The sequence below is a fragment of the Ranitomeya variabilis genome, chromosome 2 (genome assembly GCF_051348905.1).
Source record: "Ranitomeya variabilis isolate aRanVar5 chromosome 2, aRanVar5.hap1, whole genome shotgun sequence".
NCBI lineage: Eukaryota > Metazoa > Chordata > Amphibia > Anura > Dendrobatidae > Ranitomeya > Ranitomeya variabilis.
In genome coordinates this window covers 183,397,006-183,423,659 of record NC_135233.1, presented here as the reverse complement: position 1 = coordinate 183,423,659, position 26,654 = coordinate 183,397,006, and the positions used below count along the sequence as shown (strand labels likewise).

At 44.6% G+C, this 26,654-nt stretch overlaps 1 protein-coding gene across 4 annotated transcripts in view; it reads left to right on the top strand.

The window, feature by feature from the left end:
• Positions 1 to 26,654, top strand: part of ERMARD (ER membrane associated RNA degradation) — a 372,196-nt gene that overhangs the window by 45,745 nt on the left and 299,797 nt on the right. For all 4 annotated transcript variants that reach the window (XM_077283272.1, XM_077283274.1, XM_077283273.1 and 1 more), the window contains exon 3: positions 7,600 to 7,739. In XM_077283272.1, the coding sequence (XP_077139387.1) occupies positions 7,600 to 7,739 (140 nt within the window). The remainder of the gene's footprint in view (positions 1 to 7,599; positions 7,740 to 26,654) is intronic.

Here is a 26,654-nt window from a genome sequence, read left to right as displayed (position 1 = left end):
CTGAGAGCCAGAGGTCTCTCAGATGACGTAATACAGACCTTAGAAAAAAGTAAGAAACCAGTAACCAACGCCATCTATGGCAAGGTTTCATCCTGGTGTTTCCCAAATAAGCCCGATCCATTCCATCCCAATATTGCACAAATTTTAGAATTTCTCCAGAGGCGACTGGATCTAGGGCTCTCACCTAGTACTCTGAAGGTTCAGGTGTCAGCACTTAGTTCCTTCTTTGATCAGCATTTAGTGGGCCACCGCTGGGTTAGACGTTTCATGAATTTCTGCAACTAGGATTCGCCCTAGGCTCCATGTCCAGACCCCTCCTTGGGATTTGAACCTAGTCCTGCATAATGGCTGCGTTACACCGCATTATGCCGCGGTGTAACGCAGTCTGTTAACGCTATTAACCCTGTGTGACCCTGTGTAACCCTGTGTGACCGACTTTTTACTATTGATGCTGCCTATGCAGCATCAATAGTAAAAAGATCTAATGTTACAAATAATAAAAAAAATAAAAATCATATTCTCACCTTCTGTCGCCTTTCCCGCTGCTCCTCGCCACGCTCCGGTCCATGCATTGCGGTCTCGCGAGATGATGACGTAGCGGTCTCGCGAGACCACTACGTCATCATCTCGTGAGAACGCAATGCATTCTTGGGACCGTAGCGTCGCGTGGAGCATCGGTAAACGCCTAGGCTGGATCCGGGGGCCGACGGAAGGTGAGTATATAACTATTTTTTATTTTCATTCTTTTTTTTAACGGTGCCCACATTGCTATATACTACGTGGGCTGTGTTAGATACTACGTGGGCTGTGTTAGATACTACGTGGGCTGTGTTATATACTGCATGGGCTGTTATATACTGCGTGGGCTGTGCTATATTACCTGGCTAGGCAATATACTACATCGCTGTGCTCTATACTACGTGGCCTGTGTTATATACTGCTTGGGCTGTGTTATATAATACGTCTCTGTGCTATATATTACGTGGCTGTGCAATATATTACGTGGCTGTGCAATATATTACGTGGCTGTGCAATATATAACGTGGCTGGGCAATATACTACGTGGGCTGTGCTATATACTACGTGGCCTGTGCTATATGCTATGTGGCTGTGCTATATGCTACATGGGCTGTGTTATATGCTATGTGGGCTGTGTTATATGCTATGTGGGCTGTGTTATATGCTACTTGGCTGTGGTATATTTCTCTGCTGTATCTGTGCATCATGAATCGTGCTCGTGGTATGTGTTAAAGAGGGAGGCCCACTGAGACTCTTTCCCCCGGGGCCCTGGCTTCACTGATTGGTCACAGCATTGGTCATGCCCGGCCGGCCGCGAACAATCAGCGACAGGCGCAGTCCGGCCGCGAATTGGCGCGGAATTTGAACCACGCTTCGCTAATTGGTCGTGCCCGGCCGGCCGAATCCTGTGTATAAATTGCATTATTCTGAAAACTTCAGAAATAAATTACATGCATATTCTAGAATACCCGATGCATTAGAATCGGGCCACCATCTAGTAACTTTTATATTTACACAGGTAAACAGGTGTGGAGTGGGAATATTCAACCACCCCCTCACTCTCACCATAATCGTTAATAGGAGCTGCAACCTGTTAATGCAGTGGATTGGTAGTTCATTTTGGTTAAATGGTAAAGACTGCAGCCGAACCGTGGCAGCTAGTTGGCTGCAATGATGACGTGGCAAAGAAAAGTCACATGACCAGCTGGGAATAGCAGCGCCAACATCAGTTTGAGGTGGTGGGGGGGGATAGATTATTTCTATTTTCTCTGGAACCCTAAGGGTTTAGCTGAGGTTGCTCTGTAGTGAATAACTCCTTCAGTTTCATCTTCTACACAATATGCATGGATTTAACTTACACTAGCAGCAAAGTTGTTTGCAGCTCATGGAAACTAAATACATTTTGCAAAGTTTAAAGTAAAAACTTCTCTAATCTCCTGTGTAACTTCCTGGCATGTCCATCTCTGTAACCAGTCTCCTGTGATAACATTGTGTCCTATGTAACCTCTCGTGTCAGTCACGTAGGATCATTTCAGGAGGCTGATGGGGGTCAGGAGGGCGACCAGTGCAATTTTCTTATTTGCTTTACCCAATTCTCAGTGGCTATTCTGCAGACAAATCACAAAATCAAGCACAATTAGATGTGGCTTTTCCACTACTGATATCCCTGTGAATTTTTGTGAAATAGTTGCAGAGATTGTCCGCAGTGTGGGGGTGAACTTAGCCTCTCTGCTGCCTGAGGCAGACTGCAAAATGGCGCCCCTGGGAGTAAATTTTTTAAATTGGTAAAAAATGGCACGTCTTCTCCAACAGAACAAGCCTTAATGTCCCGAAAACTTAGCCAATCACAAGTGCAGCACACAGGACTCTCCGGGGCTCTCTCCGTCCCATTGGGTTGAGCGAGGGATGTGGGAGCGGGAAGGGGGAAGAGTGCCACTGACCGACCGCCGCTTGCGAGAAACATGGCTGGTTGCCTGTATGTACCAAGGGGCGACATTGGACGTGGTGTGTAAGTTATGGCCAGTCAGTCCTGCAGCAGAGACGTATGTGAATGGTGCCATGCATCCTGCACCAGAGGCGTACATAGAAATTATGGGGCCCCATGGCAGAAGTTCAGATTTCTACATTCCAAAAAATGGTAATCACCACTACCTAAAAGGGAAGTCAGTGACCCCCAAGATGCATATTGAGCTACTATATAGTGGTATAAGGGCTCAGCTCCGGTAAAATACAGACTAGAACAGGACAATTTCCTGAGGAAATTGTTTACATCTAATACCAATGAGGAGATTTTGGTGCCCCCCTATGACAGGTCTATTCGTCAATGAATGAAGTAAGGAGCCGCATATAACATGTATTCTCCCCTCTCTCCTCCTCTTTAGGCTATGTTCACACATGGAAGGTTTTGCTGCATTTTTACCTTGGTTTTATGCTCATCTAAACCTGCATTTTTTATAGCTGTGAACACACATTGGTTTTATTTGCAGAAAGTGAAACCTGCACAGGTTTCGCTGCGATTTGGAAAGAATGCACGTCAGTTCTTTTCAGCGCTTTTGCAGCGTGCTATGGGCGAAAACACAGAAATGCAGTGTGTGTACATAGCCTTAGGGTATGTTCTCAGCATCTGGAGGGGCTGCGTCTTGGAAGCAGTGTCTCCGGACCTGTGGGAACCCGCGGGTGAACGCTGGGAGACCGCAGCTGCCCTGTACTCACGATCTGCAGTGGGTGCAGGGCGGCTTCTCCCTGCATTCACCCGATGGAGAGCTCTTCCAACTCCGCAGCATGAAATGAACATGCTACGGTGATGCGAAAGTCCCAAAACCCGCACAGCAGCTAAAATAACGCTGCGGAGGGGAGAAACATAGTGAGGATGGGATTTCTGGAAGACTAGTGTCATAGTGTCATACTGAATTGGCAGGAGAAAAAAAAATCACAGCATGCTGAGTAGCAGAGTATATTGGACGGCATGCAAACATTCAAATCAGTGAGTGCTGGCAGAACATTGGACTGCACTTGGATGACATCTGAGTGCAGTTTGATTTCCGCAAAGTGATAAGATAAAGAAGATAGAAATTTTTTTCCTCCATCTTCTCAGTGTGCTCCGATTCACTCATGAGATTATTGGATCATGTTAAGCCAACACTCTGATCAGAGGCATTAACCCCTTAACCCCCAAGGGTGGTTTGCACGTTAATGATCAGGCCAAATTTTACAATTCTGACCACTGTCCCTTTATGAGGTTATAACTCTGAAACGCTTCAACACATCCAGATGATTCTGACATTTTCTCGTGACATATTGTACTTCATGATAGTGGTAACATTTCTTTGATATTACCTGCATTTATTTGTGAAAAAAATGGAAATTTGGTGAAAAGTTTGAAAATTTCTCAATTTTTCAAATTTGAATTTTTATGCCCTTAAATCACAGAGATCTCTCACACAAAATACTTAATAAGTAACATTTCCCACATGTCTACTTAACATCAGCGCAATTTTGGAATAACATTTTTTTTTTGTTAGGGAGTTATAAGGGTTAAAAGTTGACCAGCAATTTCTCATTTTTACAACACCATTTTTTTTAGGGACCACATCACATTTGAAGTCACTTTGAGGGGTCTATATGATAGAAAATACCCAAGTGTGACACCATTCTAAAAACTGCACCCCTCAAGGTGCTCAAAACCACATTCAAGAAGTTTATTAACCCTTCAGGTGTTTCACAGGAATTTTTGGAATGTTTTAAAAAAAATTTGAACATTTAACTTTTTTTCACAAAAAATGTACTTCAGCTCCAATCTGTTTTATTTTCCCAAGGGTAACAGGAGAAATTGGACCCCAAAAGTTGTTGTCCAATTTGTCCTGAGTACGCTGATACCCCATATGTGGGGATAAACCACTGTTTGGGCGCATGGCAGAGCTCGGAAAAGGAGCGCCGTTCGACTTTTCAATGCAAAATTGACTTGAATTGAGATCGGGCGCCATGTCGCGTTTTGAGAGCCCCTGATGTGCCTAAACAGTGGAAACCCCTCACAAATGACACCATTCTGTAAAGTAGACCCCCTAAGGAACTTATCTAGATGTGTTGTGAGAACTTTGAACCCCCAATTGTTTCACTACAGTTTATAACGCAGAGCCATGAAAATAAAAATAAAAAATTCCACAAAAATGATTTTTTTTATCCCCCAATTTTTTATTTTCCCAAGGGTACCAAGAGAAATTGGACCCCAAAAGTAGACCCCCCAAGGAACTTATCTAGATGTGTTGTGAAAACTTTGAACCCCCAAGTGTTTCACTACAGTTTATAACGCAGAGCTGTGAAAATAAAAAATCATTTTTTTCACACAAAAATTATTTTTTAGCCCCCAATTTGTTATTTTTCCAAGGGTACCAAGAGAAATTGGACCCCAAACATTTTTGTCCAATTTATCCCGAGAACGCTGATACCCCATATGTTGGGGTAAACCCTTGATTGGGCGAACGGGAGAGCTCAGAAGGGATGGAGCACTGTTTTACTTTTTCAACGCAGAATTGGCTGGAATTGAGACTGGACGCCATGTCGAGTTTGGAGTGCCCCTGATGTGCCTAAACAGTGGAAACCCCTCAATTCTAACTCCAATCCTAAGCCGAACACACCCCCATCCCTAATCCCAACCCTAACCATAACCCTAACCACACCCTGATCCCGAACACACCCATAACCCTAATCCCAACCCTAGCCACACCTCTAACCCCAACACACCGGTAACCCTAATCGCAACCCTAATCCCAATCGTAAATGTAATCCACACCCTAATTCTAACTTTAGCCCTAACCCTAACTTTAGCCCCAATCTTAACCCTAACTTTAGCCCCAACCCTAACTTGAGCCCCAACCCTAACCCTAATTTTAGCCCCAATCCTAACCCTAACTGTAATGTGACAATGGAAATAAGTACATTTTTTAAATTTTATTATTTTTCCCTAACTAAGGGGGCGATGAAAGGGGGTTTGATTTACTATTTATAGCGGGTATATTAGCTGATTTTAATGATTGGCATCTGTCACACACTAAAAGACCCTTTTTATTGCAAAAAATATTTTTTGGCATCACCACATTTTGAGAACTATAATTTTTCCATATTTTGGTCCACAGAGTCATGTGAGGTCTTGTTTGTTGTGGGACGAGTTGATGTTTGTATTTGTACCATTTCCGGGCACGTGACATTTTTTGATCGCTTTTTATTCTGAGTTTTGTGAGGCAGAATGATCAAAAACCAGCAATTCATAAATTTCTTTTGGGGAAGGGGGGGCTTTTTTACCATTCCACGTTTGGTAAAATTGATAAGGCAGTTTTATTCTTCGGGTCAGTACAATTACAGCGATATCTCATTTATAACATTTTTTTTTTATGTTTTGGCGCTTTTATACTATAAAAACTATTTTATATAAAAAATAATAATTTTTGCATCGCTTTATTCTGAGGACTATAACTTCTTTATTTTTTCGCTGATGATACTGTATGGAGGCTCGTTTTTTGCGGGACACGATGACATTCTCACGGTACCATGTTTATATCCGTCTTTTTGATCGCGTGTTATTCCACTTTTTGTATGATAATAAAGCGTTGTTTTTTGCCTTGCTTTTTTTTTTTACGGTGTGCACTGAAGGGGTTAACTAGTGGGACAGTTTTATAGGTCGGGTCGTTACGGATGCTGCGATACTAAATATGTGTACTTTATTATTTATTGGAACTATTTATATTTTTTATTCTTTATTTAGGAATTTTTAAAATTTTTTTTTTTTTAAACATGTAAATATTTTTTTTTTACTTTGTCCCAGGGTGGGACATAATGCTATAGTGTCAGATCGCTGATCTGACACTTTGCAAAGCACTATGTTAGATCAGCGATCTGACAGACAGGCAGTGCTCCAGGCCTGCAGGACCCGGAAGGAGCCATGCGGCCATTTTGGATCCGGCCAGATATCATAAGGTTATAACAATCCAGCCGTAAATAAAAATAACAATTAAGTCAATATAGTTGGCTGAGTGCACATACCGTGGACCCTGGAATGTGGGCATCCCCACAGGTGTAAGTTCGGTGTCTGAGAAAGATAAAGCAATTGTCCAAAGAAGGAGGGTCACATACTGTGACAGGAACTCATCCTAAATCCCTCATGCGTGCAAAATAGCACAATACAAATTGGAACAAGAGCGCAGAAAAAAATGTATTATAGTGGAGAAAGTTAAATTCCTGCAATGTCAAATAGATATGCTGCGCTGCAAAAGAACCAGCTGGTAATCACAGGGTAAAGCCCATGTAAATAGCTCGAGAGTCCCTAGGACAATAGAGATAATGGCAGCAGGGAGCCCCTGGATGAAGGGAAGAAGATGGATGGTGTGGAAAGATGGGAGTGTGGGAGAGCCCAAAGCTGCAATAATCAGCTGACACCCGGCCGCGATCGGCTAGCTTCCCCCGTGAGCATATACGTCATATGGGATTAAGGGGCTAATGATACCATTATACAACAGGGGAACTGCGCAAAAGAGTCCACCACAGTCATTCTCAGGAATAGTGGGGGCTGGGGGTCCTTCCTGCAAAGGAGAGAGCAGCCCTACATATGGAGCCAGGAGGGGGCAGCATCAATTACTGACACTGCCATCTACTGGCCACTGTAATTGTCACATGCTGAGGAGATTTCTGGCTCTGAGCTCCTCCTGCTTTGTCCCTCACTGCCACTGTCCTGATCAGCCTGGAGGGTGAGGGGGAGAGAAGACAGAGGAGGAGCCAGTGCTGGAGGCAGCACTGAGCTCTGCACAGGAGCAATGCTCTGGACTTTGTGCATCAGTCTCTTGCATTGAGCGCTCCCACTGCCGCCCAGCAGGTGGCGCAGCCTGAGGCAACAAGCTCAAGTTGCCTCATTATAGGTGCGCCCCTGGCAGTGTGATAGGCCCTTAGTTTTCTTCTATTTTTGGGGGGGTGTTACATGTTTCCGCAATGAAATCCCCCATAAAACTGACGCACAATAATTTGCTTCTGTGCACACGACCTACCGGTGAATCTGGATGCTAATCCTCTTTTTATGCTTGCTTTGGTTCTCAGGTAAGGAATTGGACTATGTTGAGAGCGTCAGGAACCTGGGCCCCCTGTGTGATGCTGTTCATGCTCTTTTCATGTCTTTGCCTAATGAGAAGTATGAGGAGGCGTTTCATCAGTGGTTTCAGTGGACCAACAACTGTGAGGTAAGCTTGCTTGAGATTTTTTAGTATTTGGGAAGTTGATCCCAAAAGTATGACAGTTCTAACGGTCTTCTGCAACTGAACATATGTGCATTGTTCTGCACAGATAAGTATGGAATTTACTTTGTTTTAACCTCTTCCTAACTTGGTGATTTTTCCACCTTTTTTTCTGTCCTTTCTTCCCAGAGTCATGTTTTTTTTTTCCAGTCAATATGGTCATATGAAGTTGTGTTTTCTTTTTGTTGTTGTGTTATTATTTGTAGTTTTGAATAACACCATACATTTTGTCATTCAATACACTGGAGAACAGGAAAAAAATGCCAATACGGTGAAAATGCACAAAGCATGCAATTCCACAAGTCATCAATAGTAAAAAGATATAATGCTGCCCGTCTGTCCTCATATGCAGTCTAGCTGACTGCGCCTGTGCGGACACCCTGCCTGTGAATCCCAGCCCCACAGTGTCTTCTAATTTATTCACATTGCGGGGCTGGGATTCACAGGCAGGGCGGCCGCACAGGCGCAGTCAGCTAGACTGCATATGAGGACAGACGGGCAGCGCTCACTGCGCCTGCCCAAGGCAGGAGAAAACAGCGCAGGCGCCGGCTCATTTCAAAACAGCGGTGAGGAGGCGGCGCCCACGCCAAGAAGATTTGAGTGACGGCTGTGTGGCGTCTGCAGCAGGGGGGTAAGGCCTGCCTCCTTGACTGAAGAAAAGGTATTTAGGACAAATTACAAAACTGATTATTTCGGCAGTTACAGCACCCAGAACTAAAAGAGCCACCTTGTCAGAATGCAGCATTACTGCTGCACAAGGTGGCTCTTTTGGTTAAAAACGCCTGGGGGGGGGGGGGGTGACAGGTTCCCTTTAAATTTAAGTAATGAATCACTCATTACAACATCATACGGCAGAGAGTTCCATAATCTCACTGCTCTTACAGTAAAGAACTCGTGTCTTTTGTTACGCTTAAACCTTCTTTCCTCCAGACGTAGAGGATGCCCCTTGTCCCTGTCTCAGGTCTATGATTAAAAAGATCATCAGAAAGGTCTTTGTACTGTCCCCTCATATATTTATACATTAACATAAGATCACCCCTTAGTCTTCGTTTTTCCAAACTAAATATAGCCCCAAGTGTAATAACCTATCTTGGTATGGCAGACCCCCCAGTCCTCTAATAACCTTGGTCGCTCTTCTCTGCACCCGCTCTAGTTCAGCTATGTCTTTCTTAGGGTATGTTTCCACGGTCAGGAAACGCTGCTTGTTTGACGCTGCGCAGAGCTGCAGCGTCAAACAAGCAGCGTCCAGATGTTCCAGCATAGTGGAGGGGATTTTATGAAATCCCGTCTCCACTATGCGTGGAAACCCGCATGCGGCGGCCCTGCGACTACGGACATGCTGCACGTCTTTTCAGATCGCAGCATGTCCGTACACCTTGCGGGGACGCAGCGTCCCCGCAAGGCATATCACAGGGCGCTATGGGAGAGAGCGATCATCCCGGATGTGAAGAGTTAACACATCCGGCATGATCGCGTCCCAGAAAGGGGGCGGGGCTTAGCGCCGAGCGGCTTCGCCGCTGCGGAGATACCGCCGGCCATCCTGACAGTGGAAACATACCCTTATACACCGGAGACCAGAACTGTACACAGTATTCTAAGTGTGGTCGAACTAGTGACTTGTATAGAGGTAAAATTATGTTCTCCTCATGAGCATCTATGCCTCTTTTAATGCATCCCATTATTTTATTTGCCTTTCTAGCAGCTGCCTGACACTGGCCACTAAATGTGAGTTTGTCATCCGCCCATACTCCCAGGTCTTTTTCATTGATGGTTTTGCCCAGAGTTTTAGAATTAAGCACATAGTTATACATCTTATTACTTCTACCCAAGTGCATGACCTTACATTTATCCCCATTAAAGCTCATTTGCCATTTATGAGCCCAAGCTTCTAGTTTACATAAATCATCCTGTAATATAAAATTGTCCTCCTCTGTATTGATTACCCTGCAGAGTTTAGTGTCATCTGCAAATATTGAAATTCCACTCTGTATGCCCCCTACAAGATCATTAACCCCTTTCTGACCTCGGATGGGATAGTACGTCCGAGGTCAGATACCCCGCTTTGATGCAGGGCTCCAGCGGTGAGCTCGCATCAAAGCCGGGACATGTTAGCTGTTTTGAACAGCTGACATGTGCCCGCAATAGCGGCGGGTGAAATCGCGATTCACCCGCCGCTATTAACTAGTTAAATGCCGCTGTCAAACGCAGACAGCGTCATTTTATCCAGCGCTTCCGGCCGGGCGGCCAGAAATGAGCGCATCGCTGACCCCTATCACATGATCGGGGGTCAGCGATGCTTCTAAATAGTAACCATAGAGGTCCTTGAGACCTCTATGGTTACTGATCGCTGGTAGCTGTGAGCGCCACCCTGTGGTCGGCGCTCATAGCACACCTGCATTTCTGCATAGCAGCGATCTGATGATTGCTGCTATGTAGCAGAGCCGATCGCGTTGTGCCAGCTTCTAGCCTCCTATGGAGGCTATTGAAGCATGGCAAAAGTTCAAAAAAAAAAGTAAAAAAAAAAATGTGAAAAAAAATAAAAAAATATAAAATTTTTAATTACCCCCCTTTCGCCCCATTCAAAATAAATCAATTAAAAAAAATCAAACCTATACACATATTTGGTATCGCCGCGTTCAGAATCGCCCGATCTATCAATAAAAAAAAAAGCATTAACCTGATCGCTAAACAGCGTAGCGAGAAAAAAATTAGAAACACCAGAATTACTTTTTTTGGTCGCCGCGACATTGCATTAAAATGTAATAACGGGCGATCAAAAGAACGTATCTGCACCGAAATGGTATCATTAAAAACGCCAAATCGGCATGCAAAAATAAGCCCTCAACCAACCCCAGATCATGAAAAATGGAGACGCTACGGGTATCGGAAAATGGCGCAATTTTTTTTTTTTTTTTTTTTTTTTTTAGCAAAGTTTGGATTTTTTTTTCACCACTTAGATAAATCTTATCTGCATCTCAAAAATATTTCTAGAATTCGCCCTTTTCTTACTTTCGACTCTGCAAAAACTCTTACTGTTTCACTCATTCATTCTCGTCTGGACTATTGTAACTCTCTCCTAAACGGCCTCCCTCTTACCAAACTCTCCCCGCTCCAATCTGTACTGAATGCTGCTGCCAGGATTATATTCCTCACCAACCGTTGCACCGATGCCTCTACCCTATGCCAGTCATTACACTGGTTACCCATCCACTCCAGAATCCAGTACAAAACTATTAGGGTATGTTTCCACGTTCAGAAAACGCTGCATGTTTGACGCTGCGTAGAGCCAGATGTTACAGCATAGTGGAGGGGATTTCATGAAATCCCGTCTCCACTATGCATTAAAAGACGCATGCGGCAGACCCGCGAAAACGGACATGCGGCGCGTCTTTTAAGAACGCAGCATGTCCTTACATTGCAGAAACAACGCAAGGACAACGCAGGTGACCTGCCACTGTGACCTCAGGTGCAGATTTGGTCTGGATTTTACCTGCATAAAATCCTGATGCAATCCTGAACTTGGACACATACCCTCACCCTCATTCCCAAAGCGCTCCATGACTCAGCACCACCCTACATCTCCTCCCTGGTCTCAGCCTACCTCCCTACCCGTGCTCTCCGTTCTGCTAATGACCTGAGGTTAGCATCCTCAATAATCAGAACCTCCCACTACCGTCTCCAAGACTTTTCACGTGCTTCGCCAATTCTTTGGAATGCGCTACTCAGGTTAATACGAATAATCCCCAATCACCACAGTTTTAAGCGTGCCCTAAAAACGCCTTTGCTCAGACTGGCCTACCACCTCAACGCATTAACCTAATTATCCCTGTGTGGCCCATGGTCCATATAAGTTAAACCAAAATCAGGTTTCTCGCATCATGTTCTCATACACTTTATGCAGTTAATAGCACTCTGTGTCTGTACTGCTACATACTTAGGCTGTTAACTGGTTCATGCATCTTTACGTGAACACTCGATCCTTACACTATAGCTGGTCCGAACAACGAAAGCAATTGTTACCATCCACTTCTCGTGTCTCCCCTTTTTCCTCATAGTTTGTAAGCTTGCGAGCAGGGCCCTCACTCCTCTTGGTATCTGTTTTGAACTGTGATTTCTGTTATGCTGTAATCTCTATTGTCTGTACAAGTCCCCTCTATAATTTGTAAAGCGCTGCGGAATATATTGGCGCTATATAAATAAAATTATTATTATTTTCCCCAATTTTTATATGTGATTTTTATATGTGAGATGAGTTTTACTCTTGATTTACACCATTCATTGTTCCATATAATACTGAGAAACAGAAAAAATGCCAAGTTAAAATTGGGGGAAAAGAACAGAATTCTCTTTGTTTCTTGGGCTTCATTTTTTTCACTGTTAAGTGTGCAATATCATTATTCCTTAGGTCAGCAAGAGTACAGCTATGACATATGTTTTTTTTTTTTTTTTTTTTTTTTTTTTTAAAAAGGTATTTTATTAGACTTAGTTTTTTTATTTTTATGTTCATGGAGCTATGAAGGCTCTTCTCTTTTTTTCCTCACACTAAGGCCGGCGTCACACTGGCGAGTTTTACGGACGTAAGAGCGCAGAAATTACGTCCGTAAAACTCGCAAAATAAACGGCACAATTATTCTCAATGGGGCTGCTCCTATCAGCCGTATATTACGGATCCGTATTATACGGCTTTCTACGGCCGTACAAAATCGCAGCATGCTGCGTTTGTCAGCGCATTGCGCAAAAAAATCGCCAATGAAAGTCTATGGGGGCGAGAAAAATACGGATTCCACACGGACCAGCAGTGTGACTTGCGAGAAATACGCAGCGGTGTTAGTGAAAAGTCGGTAATTCAATTGCCGGCTTTTCGTTTCTCCTGCACAAACCCGACAGGATATGAGACATGGTTTACATATAGTAAACCATCTCATATCCCCTTTTTTTTGCATATTCCACACTACTAATGTTAGTAGTGTGTATGTGCAAAATTTCAGCGCTGTAGCTGCTAAAATAAAGGGTTAAATGGCGGAAAAAATTGGCGTGGGCTCCCGCGCAATTTTCTCCGCCAGAATGGTAAAGCCAGTGACTGAGGGCAGATATTAATAGCCAGGAGAGGGTCCATGGTTATTGGCCCCCCCATGGCTAAAAACATCTGCCCCCAGCCACCCCAGAAAAGGCACATCTGGAAGATGCGCCTATTCTGGCACTTGGCCACTCTCTTCCCACTCCCGTGTAGCGGTGGGATATGGGGTAATGAAGGGTTAATGCCACCTTGCTATTGTAAGGTGACATTAAGCCAGATTAATAATGGAGAGGCGTCAATTATGACACCTATCCATTATTAATCCAATTGTTTGAAAGGGTTAAAAAACACACACACATGATTTAAAAGTATTTTAATGAAATAAACAGCGGTTGTTTTAATATTTTATTGCTCTCTCAATCCATTTGCAGGCCCTCGCTTGGCAAAATAATAATCGCACAAGATACATACCCTCAGCTGAACCGTCATGTCCCACGATGTAATCCATCTGAAGGGGTTAAAATAATTTACAAGCAGGAGCCCTGCTAATGCAGCTGTGTGCTCGTGCTTGTAGTTCCCCGGCGAATGAATGAAATGTAGGTCGTTGACCTACATTTCCTTCAGTCGCGGTGATGCGCCCCCTGGTGGATGTCCTCATATGACCTGGAGCGTGGGAAAAAGTTCCCAGGCTGCAGTTCATGAGAACATCCAGCAGGGGCGCATCACCGCGACTCAATGTAAGTACAGATCACTGCTTTCCTTTCAGCACCCGGGGATTACAGGCACGAGCGAGTGGTTTATCGCAGCTCGTGCCTGTAATATTAGTTAACCCCTTCAGATGGATTACCTCGTGGGACGTGATCGGACATCAGAAGGTATGTATCTTGTGCATTTATTATTTTGCCAAGCGAGGGCCTGCAAATGGATTGAGAGAGCAATAAATTATTAAAACAACCGCTGTGTTTATTTATTTCATTAAAATACTTTTAAATCATGTGTCTGTGTGTTTTTTAACCCTTTCAAACAATTGGATTAATAATGGATAGGTGTCATAATTGACGCCTCTCCATTATTAACCTGGCTTAATGTCACCTTACAATAGCAAGGTGGCATTAACCCTTCATTACCCCATATCCCACCGCTACAGGGAGTGGGAAGAGAGTGGCCAAGTGCCAGAATAGGCGCATCTTCCAGATGTGCCTTTTCTGGGGTGGCTGGGGGCAGATGTTTTTAGCCACGGGGGGGGGGGGGGGCAATAACCATGGACCCTCTCTAGGCTATTAATATCTGCCCTCAGTCACTGGCTTTACCACTCTGGCGGAGAAAATTGCGCGGGAGCCCACGCCAATTTTTTCCGCCATTTAACCCTTTATTTTAGCAGCTACAGCGCTGAAATTTTGCACATACACACTACTAACATTAGTAGTGTGGAATATGCAAAAAAAAAGGGGATATGAGATGGTTTACTGTATGTTAACCATGTCTCATATCCTGTCGGGTTTGTGCAGGAGAAATGAGAAGCCGGCAATTGAATTACCGGCTGTTCACAGATATCGCGCTGAATGAAATCTAAATACAGAATATATATATATGTGTCTCAATGACACATATATATATACTGTATATATGTTTTCCCGAACATTTGAGCACATAAATCCATTAGATGTCGGTTTTGCAAGCCTGCGCGAAAATCTCGCAGTACGGATGCCATACGGATTACATACGGAGGATGCCAAAATACACTGACACACCCTGACTACGGATCAATATTTTGGGAACATTTCTCCGTATTACGGCCGTAGTACGGACGTATAATACGTGGCGTATTGTCTTACGCCAAGTGTGACGCCGGCCTAAGACGTAAATTTCATTGGTTCCCTTTTATACATACATTTTGATCACTTTGTATTGCTTTTTTCCTCCGCGGTGTTGTGTCCAAAAAATGGAAAATTTAACGTTTTAATTTTTATTTTTACTTTTAACCACATTTCTCATGCGGGTTTAAAAAAAAAAAAAAAAACCTTTCGATTTTGATAAATCAGAGGTTTACAAACACAACAATGATTATTTTATTTATTTTTTCGTTTCTTTACTTTTTAACTAGGAAAAAAGCAGACCATTCAAATTTATTGTTTTTTATATTTCAAAACTTTGACCTTTGTGTGCTTTCACTGTATTTATGCTGCGATACTTCAGTAATATTATATACTGCAATATGTCAGTATAAAAACCTAAAGAAATGAACTGTAATGTAAGTTGTTATGAATGCAATAATGCAATGTGTAGTTGCGTGTTCACACTGGCCACTAAACAGACAGTGAAGCGGGGTCGCTGCTGGAAGAGGCAAGAGTGGAGCATTGGTGCAGGCCGCAGGTTGGGATTAGGGGATGTTCGTATGTGTGTCGCTGTGGGTGTTCGGTGGTGCGGGGGGCTCTGCCGACATTTTGTGAAAGCCCAGAGCCCCAACACTTACATGGTTTACTATGCGGTGGACTCCGAGAAAATGGCTGCCATGGGGTGGCGCATGCGCAGATGGAGATCTCGGCACTAAGCTCTTGGGAGATGAGATCTCAGTACCAAGATCTCCATCTGCACATGCGCCGCCCTTGGCAGCAATTTTCCCGAAGTCCACCGCATAGAAAACTATGTAAGTTTGTGGGCTCTGGGCTTCAACAAAATGTTGGCGGAGCCCCTGCACCACCGATCACCCGCAGCGGCGCACATCCGAACACCCCCTCATCCCAGCCTGCAGCAACGCTCCACTCTTGCCTCCTCCAGCAGCGACCATGGACCCTGCTGCACCGCTGACACCAACCCTGGTAAGCAATAAGACGTATGGATTGTAAGAAGCACCATTTTATTAAAAAAAATAAATACATTTTCTATTTTTCTCCTCACAATTTGGGGTGCATCTTATAATCCGATGTGTCTTATAAACCACAAAATGCGGTGAGTAAATACCCTGCAGTAAATAAATAGCATAAAATAGTGCATGATATTAACATAGGGTACTTGGTTAACATAATTTTGATAAAAACATATGGTGAGGTTTTAATACTAGACGTTAGGGCTGTCCCGAATAGGGTCACTTTGATGTGGTGGGATGGCTTTTCCATTTTTTTTTTTAATCAAAATTTTTACCCAAGTGCCCTATTGCTAGTTATTTATTTACTTCAGGGTGTTTGCTCACTTTTTTTATCTTGGGTTTTGAATACTTCAGTATAGTAGATAGTCTTAATCATGATGTCCAATGAAGCCTAGCTGTAGGTTGGCAACTAACAGCAATTGGGGTCTGTGGGAGGGACGAAGGGTGCCTGGATTGGATGCTTTGGCAGGATTGCAATGATTTACAGTGGCATTTACCGGGTTAACAGAAGTGATAAGAGCTCCCTCCAGTCACTACTGTTGTGTGGAATGGGCTCATGACTCCATTCACCCTCCTCGTGACGTAATGGTACATTTTGAGGTAGGAATTGATTAAAATGATTATTATAAAGCACAGATAATAAAAATAAACAGGCCATTTAGCGCTTCTCTGTGGTTCAAATAGCAAAAAGTAGGTTTCATAGCTGAAAGCATGAAAATACCCAAGGGGTTGTAGGCACCGTATCCACCATACACAGAAACCTCTGTATCCTGCAAGGTTTGTCAAGTAGAAACATCCATCTCGAGGTGAAGACATCCGTAGAAAGATGTTAGACTCAGCAGGTGAGGTAGATTCTCTAAGGCCAATGTCCGGATGGGAATACAGTCCTCTGCCGTCTGCTCGACACTACAGGCTGGAGTTATCAAGGAGACTACAGGCAGGTGAGATGCTGGACACTGCAGTCAGGAAAGATGCTGGAAGCCGCAGGCTTTTGGGAGAAATCCAAGAGATTGCAGACAGCAGCTGAGCAGGTTATGGGATATAAAGACACTCAGAGTCTAGTAACTCTAGAGTCTTAACAACAAGACACAGGTGCATTCAAATTCCTTTGCCACTCCCAGGCCTGATTGTTACCACACCTGTTCTCAATCAAGAAATCACTTAAAGGGCCACTGTCACCCCCCTCCAGCCGTTATAAACTAAAAGAGCCACCTTGTGCAGCAGTAATGCTGCATTCTAACAAGGTGGCTCTTTTAGTTTTAGGTTCAAGCATACCCCAAATAAAACGTTTTTATACTTAGCCACAATTCCTGTCTCTAGCCAGGTAGGCGGGTCCTCACTCCCCAGCTTAGCCAGCTCCTCTGCCGTCACTCACATCTTCCTGCGCTTTCGGCGCTGCCCCCTCAGCGCTGTTATCGTTTCAAATCCGGCGCCTGCGCTGTGTACTGGTGTCCTGCGCAGACGCAGTAAGCTCTGGCCGTCTGATGTAATGGCTGATACCAGAGAACAAAAGACATCCACAGAACACCAGGATGGATCTGCTGCACAGCAAATAGCTGTAGGACCTGCGATGACGTCACTGCCATGTGATTGCCCTAACGGCAGAGGAGCTGGCCAAGCTGGGGAGTGAGGACCCGCCTACCTGGCTAGAGACAGGAATTGTGGCTAAGTATAAAAACGTTTTATTTGGGGTATGCTTGAACCTAAAACTAAAAGAGCCACCTTGTTAGAATGCAGCATTACTGCTGCACAAGGTGGCTCTTTTAGTTTATAATGGCTGGAGGGGGGTGACAGTGGCCTTTTAAATAAGACCTGCCTGACAAAGTGAAGTAGACCAAAAGATACTCAAAAGCTAGATATTATGCTGCGATCAAAAGAAATTCGGGAACAAATGAGAAACAAGTAATTGAGATTTCAGTCTGGAAAAGGTTATAAAACCATTTCTAAAGCTTTGGGACGTCCGCAAACTACAGTGAGAGCCATTATCCACAAACGGCAAAAACATGAAAGAGTTGTGCACCTTCCCTGGAGAGGCTGGCAGACCAAAACTACTCCAGGAGCGCAGTGACTACTCATCCAAGAGGTCACAAAAGACCCCACAACAACATCCAAAGAACTGCAGGCCTCACTTGCCTCAGTTAAGGTCAGTATTCATGACTTCACCATAAGAAAGAGACTGGGCAAAAAAAATGTGTGTCACGCACTGTGTAGGAAAGACTAAGTGCAACACGAAGGAATGAGGGGAAGGGAGCCCAACACTTAGGAAGGGGGAAGTGGAGACCCCTAGGCAGATCTAAAGTCACCCTGTCTACCCTAAACTGCTTCTGCACATATTATTGGGGGCTGCGGTTGGGGTGAGGCTCAAAAGTTTCCACATGCTTCTTGAGCAAAGACCTATGGAAGACATTGTGTATCTTAAGAGCCTGAGGTAGCTCAAGATGAAATGCTGCTGGATTAATGACGGCGGTTATTTTATAGGGACCAATAAATCTAGGTCCCAACTTCCTGGAAGGAACCTTGAACCTGATATTCCTGGTAGACAAGCACACAGTCATTCACATTCAGGTCCGGACCTGGCAAACATTTTCTGTCAGCCATGCGTTTGTACCTGTCCCCCATAATCTTCAAATTACTCAGAATCCCCCACCACACTGAGGAGAGTGACAAAGCAAAATGTTCCTCTTCCGGAACTCCTGAAGCCCCTCCCCTGCTAAAAGTACCATGGTAGATGGTAACCATATACATCAAAGAATGGTGACCTGCCTGTAGATTCTTGATGGTGATTATTGATAGCAAATTCTGCCAGCGGTAAGTAGGATGCCCAATCCTCCTGATTTTCGGGGACAAAATACTTGAGGTTAGTCTTCAAAATTCTGATTAACGTGCTTGGTCTGCCCATTCGACTGGGGCTGGAAGGCATAGTAAAAGGACAGCTGCACCCCTAGTTGAGAAGAGAACACCCTCCAGAACTTGGAAACAAACTGGGTCCCCCGATCTGACACTACATCGGAGGGAACCCCATGAAGCTTAATGATCTCATTTTTAAACACCTGAGCAAGAGTCTTGGCATATGGAAGTGCCAGTAGTGCGAAGAAATGAACCATTTTACTGAACCTACCTACAACCACTAAAACCTTGCCTGCAGATACCGGTAGGTCAGTAATAAAATCAATGGACAAGTGCATCCATGGCCTGCTAGAAATAGGTAGCGGAAGAAGAGTACCAGGCAGACGGGTATGCAATACCTTAGAACGTGCACAGATACATGTTCAACCACATCCCGATGAAAACTCAGCCACCAAAAACACTGAGAAATAAGGACCGCAGTTGCCTTACCACCTAGATGGCCAGCGAGCACAAGCACAGAGTTCTGATGTTCCTTAATTACTTTGCGGTACAAAGAGCCTTTCTGAAGGGCAGGAGGCAGGGGCATCCCCCTGGGCTTCCAACACCTCACCCCCCCAGCTCAGGGTACAATGCTGAAATGACTACCCCCTTCTGCAATATAAGGGCAGGGTTCTCATGATCACCACCACCAGAGAAGCTTCGGGAGAAAGCATCAGCCTTGACATTTTTGATCCCTGGACGGAAAGTGACAACAAGATTGAACCTAGTAAAAGAACGGGGACCATCTATGTTATGGTTCTCAATGGCAAGAGAACATAGCCCAGCATACATAGGAACTAGCTCTTGGAAGGATGGAAACTTAAACTGACCATGAACTAAACCTGCCGCACAACTAACAGTAGCCGGGTAGCGTAGCCTGCGTTTTATCCCTAGACGCCCAGCACCGGCCGGAGGACTAACTAATCCTGGCAGAGGAAAATATAGTCCTGGCTCACCTCTAGAGAAATTTCCCCGAAAGGCAGACAGAGGCCCCCACATATATTGGCGGTGATTTAAGATGAAAATGACAAACGTAGTATGAAAATAGGTTTAGCAAAATCGAGGTCCGCTTACTAGATAGCAGGAAGACAGAAAGGGTACTTTCATGGTCAGCTGAAAACCCTATCAATACACCATCCTGAAATTACTTTAAGACTCTAGTATTAACTCATAACATCAGAGTGGCAATTTCAGATCACAAGAGCTTTCCAGACACAGAAACGAAACTGCAGCTGTGAACTGGAACAAAATGCAAAAAACAAACAAGGACAAAAGTCCGACTTAGCTGGAAGTTGTCTGGTAGCAGGAACATGCACAGAAAGGCTTCTGATTACAATGTTGACCGGCATGGAAGTGACAGAGGAGCAAGGTTAAATAGCGACTCCCACATCCTGATGGGAACAGGTGAACAGAGGGGATGATGCACACAAGTTCAATTCCACCAGTGGCCACCGGGGGAGCCCAAAATCCAATTTCACAACAGTACCCCCCCCTCAAGGAGGGGGCACCGAACCCTCACCAGAACCACCAGGGCGATCAGGATGAGCCCTATGAAAGGCACGGACCAGATCGGAGGCATGAACATCAGAGGCAGTCACCCAAGAATTATCCTCCTGACCGTATCCCTTCCATTTGACCAGATACTGGAGTTTCCGTCTGGAAACACGGGAGTCCAAGATTTTTTCCACAACGTACTCCAACTCGCCCTCAACCAACACCGGAGCAGGAGGCTCAACGGAAGGCACAACCGGTACCTCATACCTGCGCAACAATGACCGATGAAAAACATTATGAATAGAAAAAGATGCAGGGAGGTCCAAACGGAAGGACACAGGGTTAAGAATCTCCAATATCTTGTACGGGCCGATGAACCGAGGCTTAAACTTAGGAGAAGAAACCCTCATAGGGACAAAACGAGAAGACAACCACACCAAGTCCCCGACACAAAGCCGAGGACCAACCCGACGCCGGCGGTTGGCAAAAAGCTGAGTCTTCTCCTGGGACAACTTCAAATTGTCCACCACCTGCCCCCAAATCTGATGCAACCTCTCCACCACAGCATCCACTCCAGGACAATCCGAAGATTCCACCTGACCGGAGGAAAATCGAGGATGAAACCCCGAATTACAGAAAAAAGGAGACACCAAGGTGGCAGAGCTGGCCCGATTATTGAGGGCAAACTCCGCTAAAGGCAAAAAAGCAACCCAATCATCCTGATCTGCAGACACAAAACACCTCAAATATGTCTCCAAAGTCTGATTCGTCCGCTCGGTCTGGCCATTAGTCTGAGGATGGAAAGCAGACGAGAAAGACAAATCTATGCCCATCCTAGCGCAGAATGCCCGCCAAAATCTAGACACGAATTGGGCTCCTCTGTCAGAAACGATATTCTCCGGAATACCATGCAAACGAACCACATTTTGAAAAAACAGAGGAACCAACTCGGAAGAAGAAGGCAACTTAGGCAGGGGAACCAAATGGACCATCTTAGAGAAACGGTCACACACCACCCAGATGACAGACATCTTCTGAGAAACAGGAAGATCCGAAATAAAATCCATCGAGATGTGCGTCCAAGGCCTCTTCGGGATAGGCAAGGGCAACAACAATCCACTAGCCCGAGAACAACAAGGCTTGGCCCGAGCACAAACGTCACAAGACTGCACAAAGCCTCGTATATCTCGTGACAGGGAAGGCCACCAGAAGGACCTTGCCACCAAATCCCTGGTACCAAAGATTCCAGGATGACCTGCCAACGCAGAAGAATGAACCTCAGAAATGACTTTACTGGTCCAATCATCAGGAACAAACAGTCTACCAGGTGGGCAACGATCAGGTCTATCCGCCTGAAAATCCTGCAAGGCCCGCCGCAGGTCTGGAGAAACGGCAGACAATATCACTCCATCCTTAAGGATACCTGTAGGTTCAGAATTACCAGGGGAGTCAGGCTCAAAACTCCTAGAAAGGGCATCCGCCTTAACATTCTTAGAACCCGGTAGGTATGACACCACAAAATTAAACCGAGAGAAAAACAACGACCAGCGCGCCTGTCTAGGATTCAGGCGTCTGGCGGACTCAAGATAAATTAAATTTTTGTGGTCGGTCAATACCACCACCTGATGTCTAGCCCCCTCAAGCCAATGACGCCACTCCTCAAAAGCCCACTTCATGGCCAAAAGCTCCCGATTCCCAATATCATAATTCCGCTCGGCGGGCGAAAATTTACGAGAAAAAAAAGCACAAGGTTTCATCACGGAGCAGTCGGAACTTCTTTGCGACAAAACCGCCCCAGCTCCGATTTCAGAAGCGTCGACCTCAACCTGAAAAGGAAGAGCAACATCAGGCTGACGCAACACAGGGGCGGAAGAAAAGCGGCGCTTAAGCTCCCGAAAGGCCTCCACAGCAGCAGGGGACCAATCAGCAACATCAGCACCCTTCTTAGTCAAATCAGTCAATGGTTTAACAACATCAGAAAAACCAGCAATAAATCGACGATAAAAGTTAGCAAAGCCCAAAAATTTCTGAAGACTCTTAAGAGAAGAGGGTTGCGTCCAATCACAAATAGCCCGAACCTTGACAGGATTCATCTCGATGGAAGAGGGGGAAAAAATGTATCCCAAGAAGGAAATCTTTTGACCCCCAAAAACGCACTTAGAACCCTTCACACACAAGGAATTAGACCGCAAAACCTGAAAAACCCTCCTGACCTGCTGGACATGAGAGTCCCAGTCATCCGAAAAAATCAGAATATCATCCAGATACACGATCATAAATTTATCCAAATAATCACGGAAAATGTCATGCATAAAGGACTGAAAGACTGAAGGGGCATTTGAAAGGCCAAAAGGCATCACCAAATACTCAAAGTGGCCCTCGGGCGTATTAAATGCGGTTTTCCACTCATCCCCCTGCTTAATTCGCACCAAATTATACGCCCCACGGAGATCTATCTTAGAGAACCACTTGGCCCCCTTTATGCGAGCAAACAAATCAGTCAGCAGTGGCAACGGATATTGATATTTAACCGTGATTTTATTCAAAAGCCGATAATCAATACACGGCCTCAAAGAGCCATCTTTCTTAGACACAAAGAAAAAACCGGCTCCTAAGGGAGATGACGAAGGACGAATATGTCCCTTTTCCAAGGACTCCTTTATATATTCTCGCATAGCAGCATGCTCAGGCACAGACAGATTAAACAAACGACCCTTAGGGTATTTACTACCCGGAATCAAATCTATGGCACAATCGCACTCCCGGTGCGGAGGTAATGAACCAAGCTTAGGTTCTTCAAAAACGTCACGATAGTCAGACAAGAATTCAGGAATCTCAGAGGGAATAGATGACGAAATGGAAACCAAAGGTACGTCCCCATGCATCCCCTTACATCCCCAGCTTAACACAGACATAGCGTTCCAGTCGAGGACTGGGTTATGAGATTGCAGCCATGGCAATCCAAGCACCAACACATCATGTAGACTATACAGCACAAGAAAGCGAATAATCTCCTGATGATCCGGATTAATTCGCATAGTTACTTGTGTCCAGTATTGTGGTTTATTACTAGCCAATGGGGTGGAGTCAATCCCCTTCAGAGGTATAGGAGTTTCAAGAGGCTCTAAATCATACCCACAGCGTTTGGCAAAGGACCAATCCATAAGACTCAAAGCGGCGCCAGAGTCGACATAGGCATCCGCGGTAATAGATGATAAAGAACAAATCAGGGTCACAGATAGAATAAACTTAGACTGAAAAGTGCCAATTGAAACTGACTTATCAAGCTTCTTAGTACGCTTAGAGCATGCTGATATAACATGAGTTGAATCACCACAATAAAAGCACAACCCATTTTTTCGTCTAAAATTCTGCCGTTCGCTTCTGGACAGAATTCTATCACATTGCATATTCTCTGGCGTCTTCTCAGTAGACACCGCCAAATGGTGCACAGGTTTGCGCTCCCGCAGACGTCTATCGATCTGGATAGCCATTGTCATGGACTCATTCAGACCCGCAGGCACAGGGAACCCCACCATAACATCCTTAACGGCATCAGAGAGACCCTCTCTGAAATTCGCCGCCAGGGCGCACTCATTCCACTGAGTAAGCACAGACCATTTACGGAATTTTTGGCAGTATATTTCAACTTCATCTTGCCCCTGAGATAGGGACATCAAGGCTTTTTCCGCCTGAAGTTCTAAATGAGGTTCCTCATAAAGCAACCCCAAGGCCAGAAAAAACGCATCCACATTGAGCAACGCAGGATCCCCTGGAGCCAATGCAAAAGCCCAATCTTGAGGGTCGCCCCGGAGCAAGGAAATCACAATCCTGACCTGCTGAGCAGGATCTCCAGCAGAGCGAGATTTCAGGGACAAAAACAACTTGCAATTATTTTTGAAATTTTGAAAGCAAGATCTATTCCCCGAGAAAAATTCAGGCAAAGGAATTCTAGGTTCAGATATAGGAACATGAACAACAAAATCTTGTAAATTTTGAACTTTCGTGGTGAGATTATTCAAACCTGCAGCTAAACTCTGAATATCCATTTTAAACAGGTGAACACAGAGCCATTCCAGGATTAGAAGGAGAGAGAGAGAGGAAGGCTGCAATATAGGCAGACTTGCAAGTGATTCAATTGAAAGCACACTCAGAACTGAAGGAAAAAAAAATAAATAAATTTTTTTCAGCAGACTTCTTTTTTCTCTCCTTTCTCTGCCAATTAATTTAACCCTTTGTGGGCCGGTCAAACTGTTATGGTTCTCAATGGCAAGAGAACATAGCCCAGCATACATAGGAACTAGCTCTTGGAAGGATGGAAACTTAAACTGACCATGAACTAAACCTGCCGCACAACTAACAGTAGCCGGGTAGCGTAGCCTGCGTTTTATCCCTAGACGCCCAGCGCCGGCCGGAGGACTAACTAATCCTGGCAGAGGAAAATATAGTCCTGGCTCACCTCTAGAGAAATTTCCCCGAAAGGCAGACAGAGGCCCCCACATATATTGGCGGTGATTTAAGATGAAAATGACAAACGTAGTATGAAAATAGGTTTAGCAAAATCGAGGTCCGCTTACTAGATAGCAGGAAGACAGAAAGGGTACTTTCATGGTCAGCTGAAAACCCTATCAATACACCATCCTGAAATTACTTTAAGACTCTAGTATTAACTCATAACATCAGAGTGGCAATTTCAGATCACAAGAGCTTTCCAGACACAGAAACGAAACTGCAGCTGTGAACTGGAACAAAATGCAAAAAACAAACAAGGACAAAAGTCCGACTTAGCTGGAAGTTGTCTGGTAGCAGGAACATGCACAGAAAGGCTTCTGATTACAATGTTGACCGGCATGGAAGTGACAGAGGAGCAAGGTTAAATAGCGACTCCCACATCCTGATGGGAACAGGTGAACAGAGGGGATGATGCACACAAGTTCAATTCCACCAGTGGCCACCGGGGGAGCCCAAAATCCAATTTCACAACACATCTAGCTTGCCTAGGGGTGAGATGTTTAGTCGATTGAAGATCTGAGAGGATCTTATGGTCAGTAATAACAGTAATGGGATGGACAACCCCCTCCAACCAATGTCGCCAGTCTTCAAATGCCAATTTAATCGCCAAAAGTTCCCTATTGCCCACATCATAATTTCTGTCAGCTGAAAACAATTTCTTAGAAAAGAAAGTGCATGGGTACGCCATTTACCCGGGGACAGACCCTGAGACAACACAGCTCTAACCCCCACCTCCGACGCATCAACCTCCACAACAAAGGGTTGAGAAACATCGGGTTGACTGAGTATAGGGGCTGTGGCAAAACATCTCTTTAGGAAGGAAAAGGACTGCAGTGCGCCATCCAACCATTTGGAAAAATCAGACCCCTTCCTTGTCATGCCAGTAAGGGGTTTCACAACTACAGAATAATTTTGGATTAATTTACGGTAAACGTTAGTAAAGCCCAAAAAACGTTGTAGGGACATCAGGTACCCCCAAAATGTTACCTCCTGGATGGCGAAAACACATTTTTCTCGTTTGGCATAAAGTTTGTTATCCCTTAATATTTGCAACACTTTTTTAACATGCCCCCGATGTGTCTCAAAATCCGGTGAGTAAACCAGCATATCGTCCAGATAGACCATCACAAACCTGCCCACCAAATGATGGAAAATATCATTAATGAAATGTTCATTGGTCAGATCGAGAGGCATGACCAGAAACTCGACATGACCCTCGGGGGAATTGAATGCTGTTTTCCATTCATCCCCTTCTCTGATTCTAACCAGGTTGTAGGCCCCCCTTAAATCTGACTTGGAGAACACCTTAGATCCCACGACCTGGCTGAACATATCTGAAATCAGAGAAAGAGGGTATGGATATTTGATGGTAATCTGATTTAATTCCTAGAAATATAAACCAGGACATAGACCTCCATCTTTTTTCATCACAAAGAAGAACCCTGCCACCATGGGCGAAGATGAGGGTCGGATATGTCCCTTCTCCACTTCTCCAGACTTTCCGCAATTAAATCCTTAACCCCTTCATGACCTTGGGATTTTTCGTTTTTCCGTGTTCGTTTTTCACTCCCCTCCTTCCCAGAGCCATAACTTTTTTATTTTTCCGTCAATTTGGCCATGTGAGGGCTTATTTTTTGCGGGACGAGTTGTACTTTTGAACGACATCATTGGTTTTACCATGTCGTGTACTAGAAAACGGGAAAAAAATTCCAAGTGCGGTGAAATTGCAAAAAAAGTGCAATCCCACACTTGTTTTTTGCTTGGCTTTTTTGCTAGGTTCACTAAATGCTAAAACTGACCTGCCATTATGATTTTTCAGGTCACTACGAGTTCATAGACACCTAACATGACTAGGTTATTTTTTACCTAAGTGGTGAAAAAAAATTCCAAACTTTGCTAAAGAAAAAAAAAATAAAAATTTGCGCCATTTTCCGATACTCGTAGCGTCTCAATTTTTCATGATCTGGGGTCGGTTGAGGGCTTATTTTTTGCGTGCCGAGCTGGCGTTTTTAATGATTCCAATTCGGTGCAGATACGTTCTTTTGATCGCCCGTTATTGCATTTTAATGCAATGTCGCGGCGACCA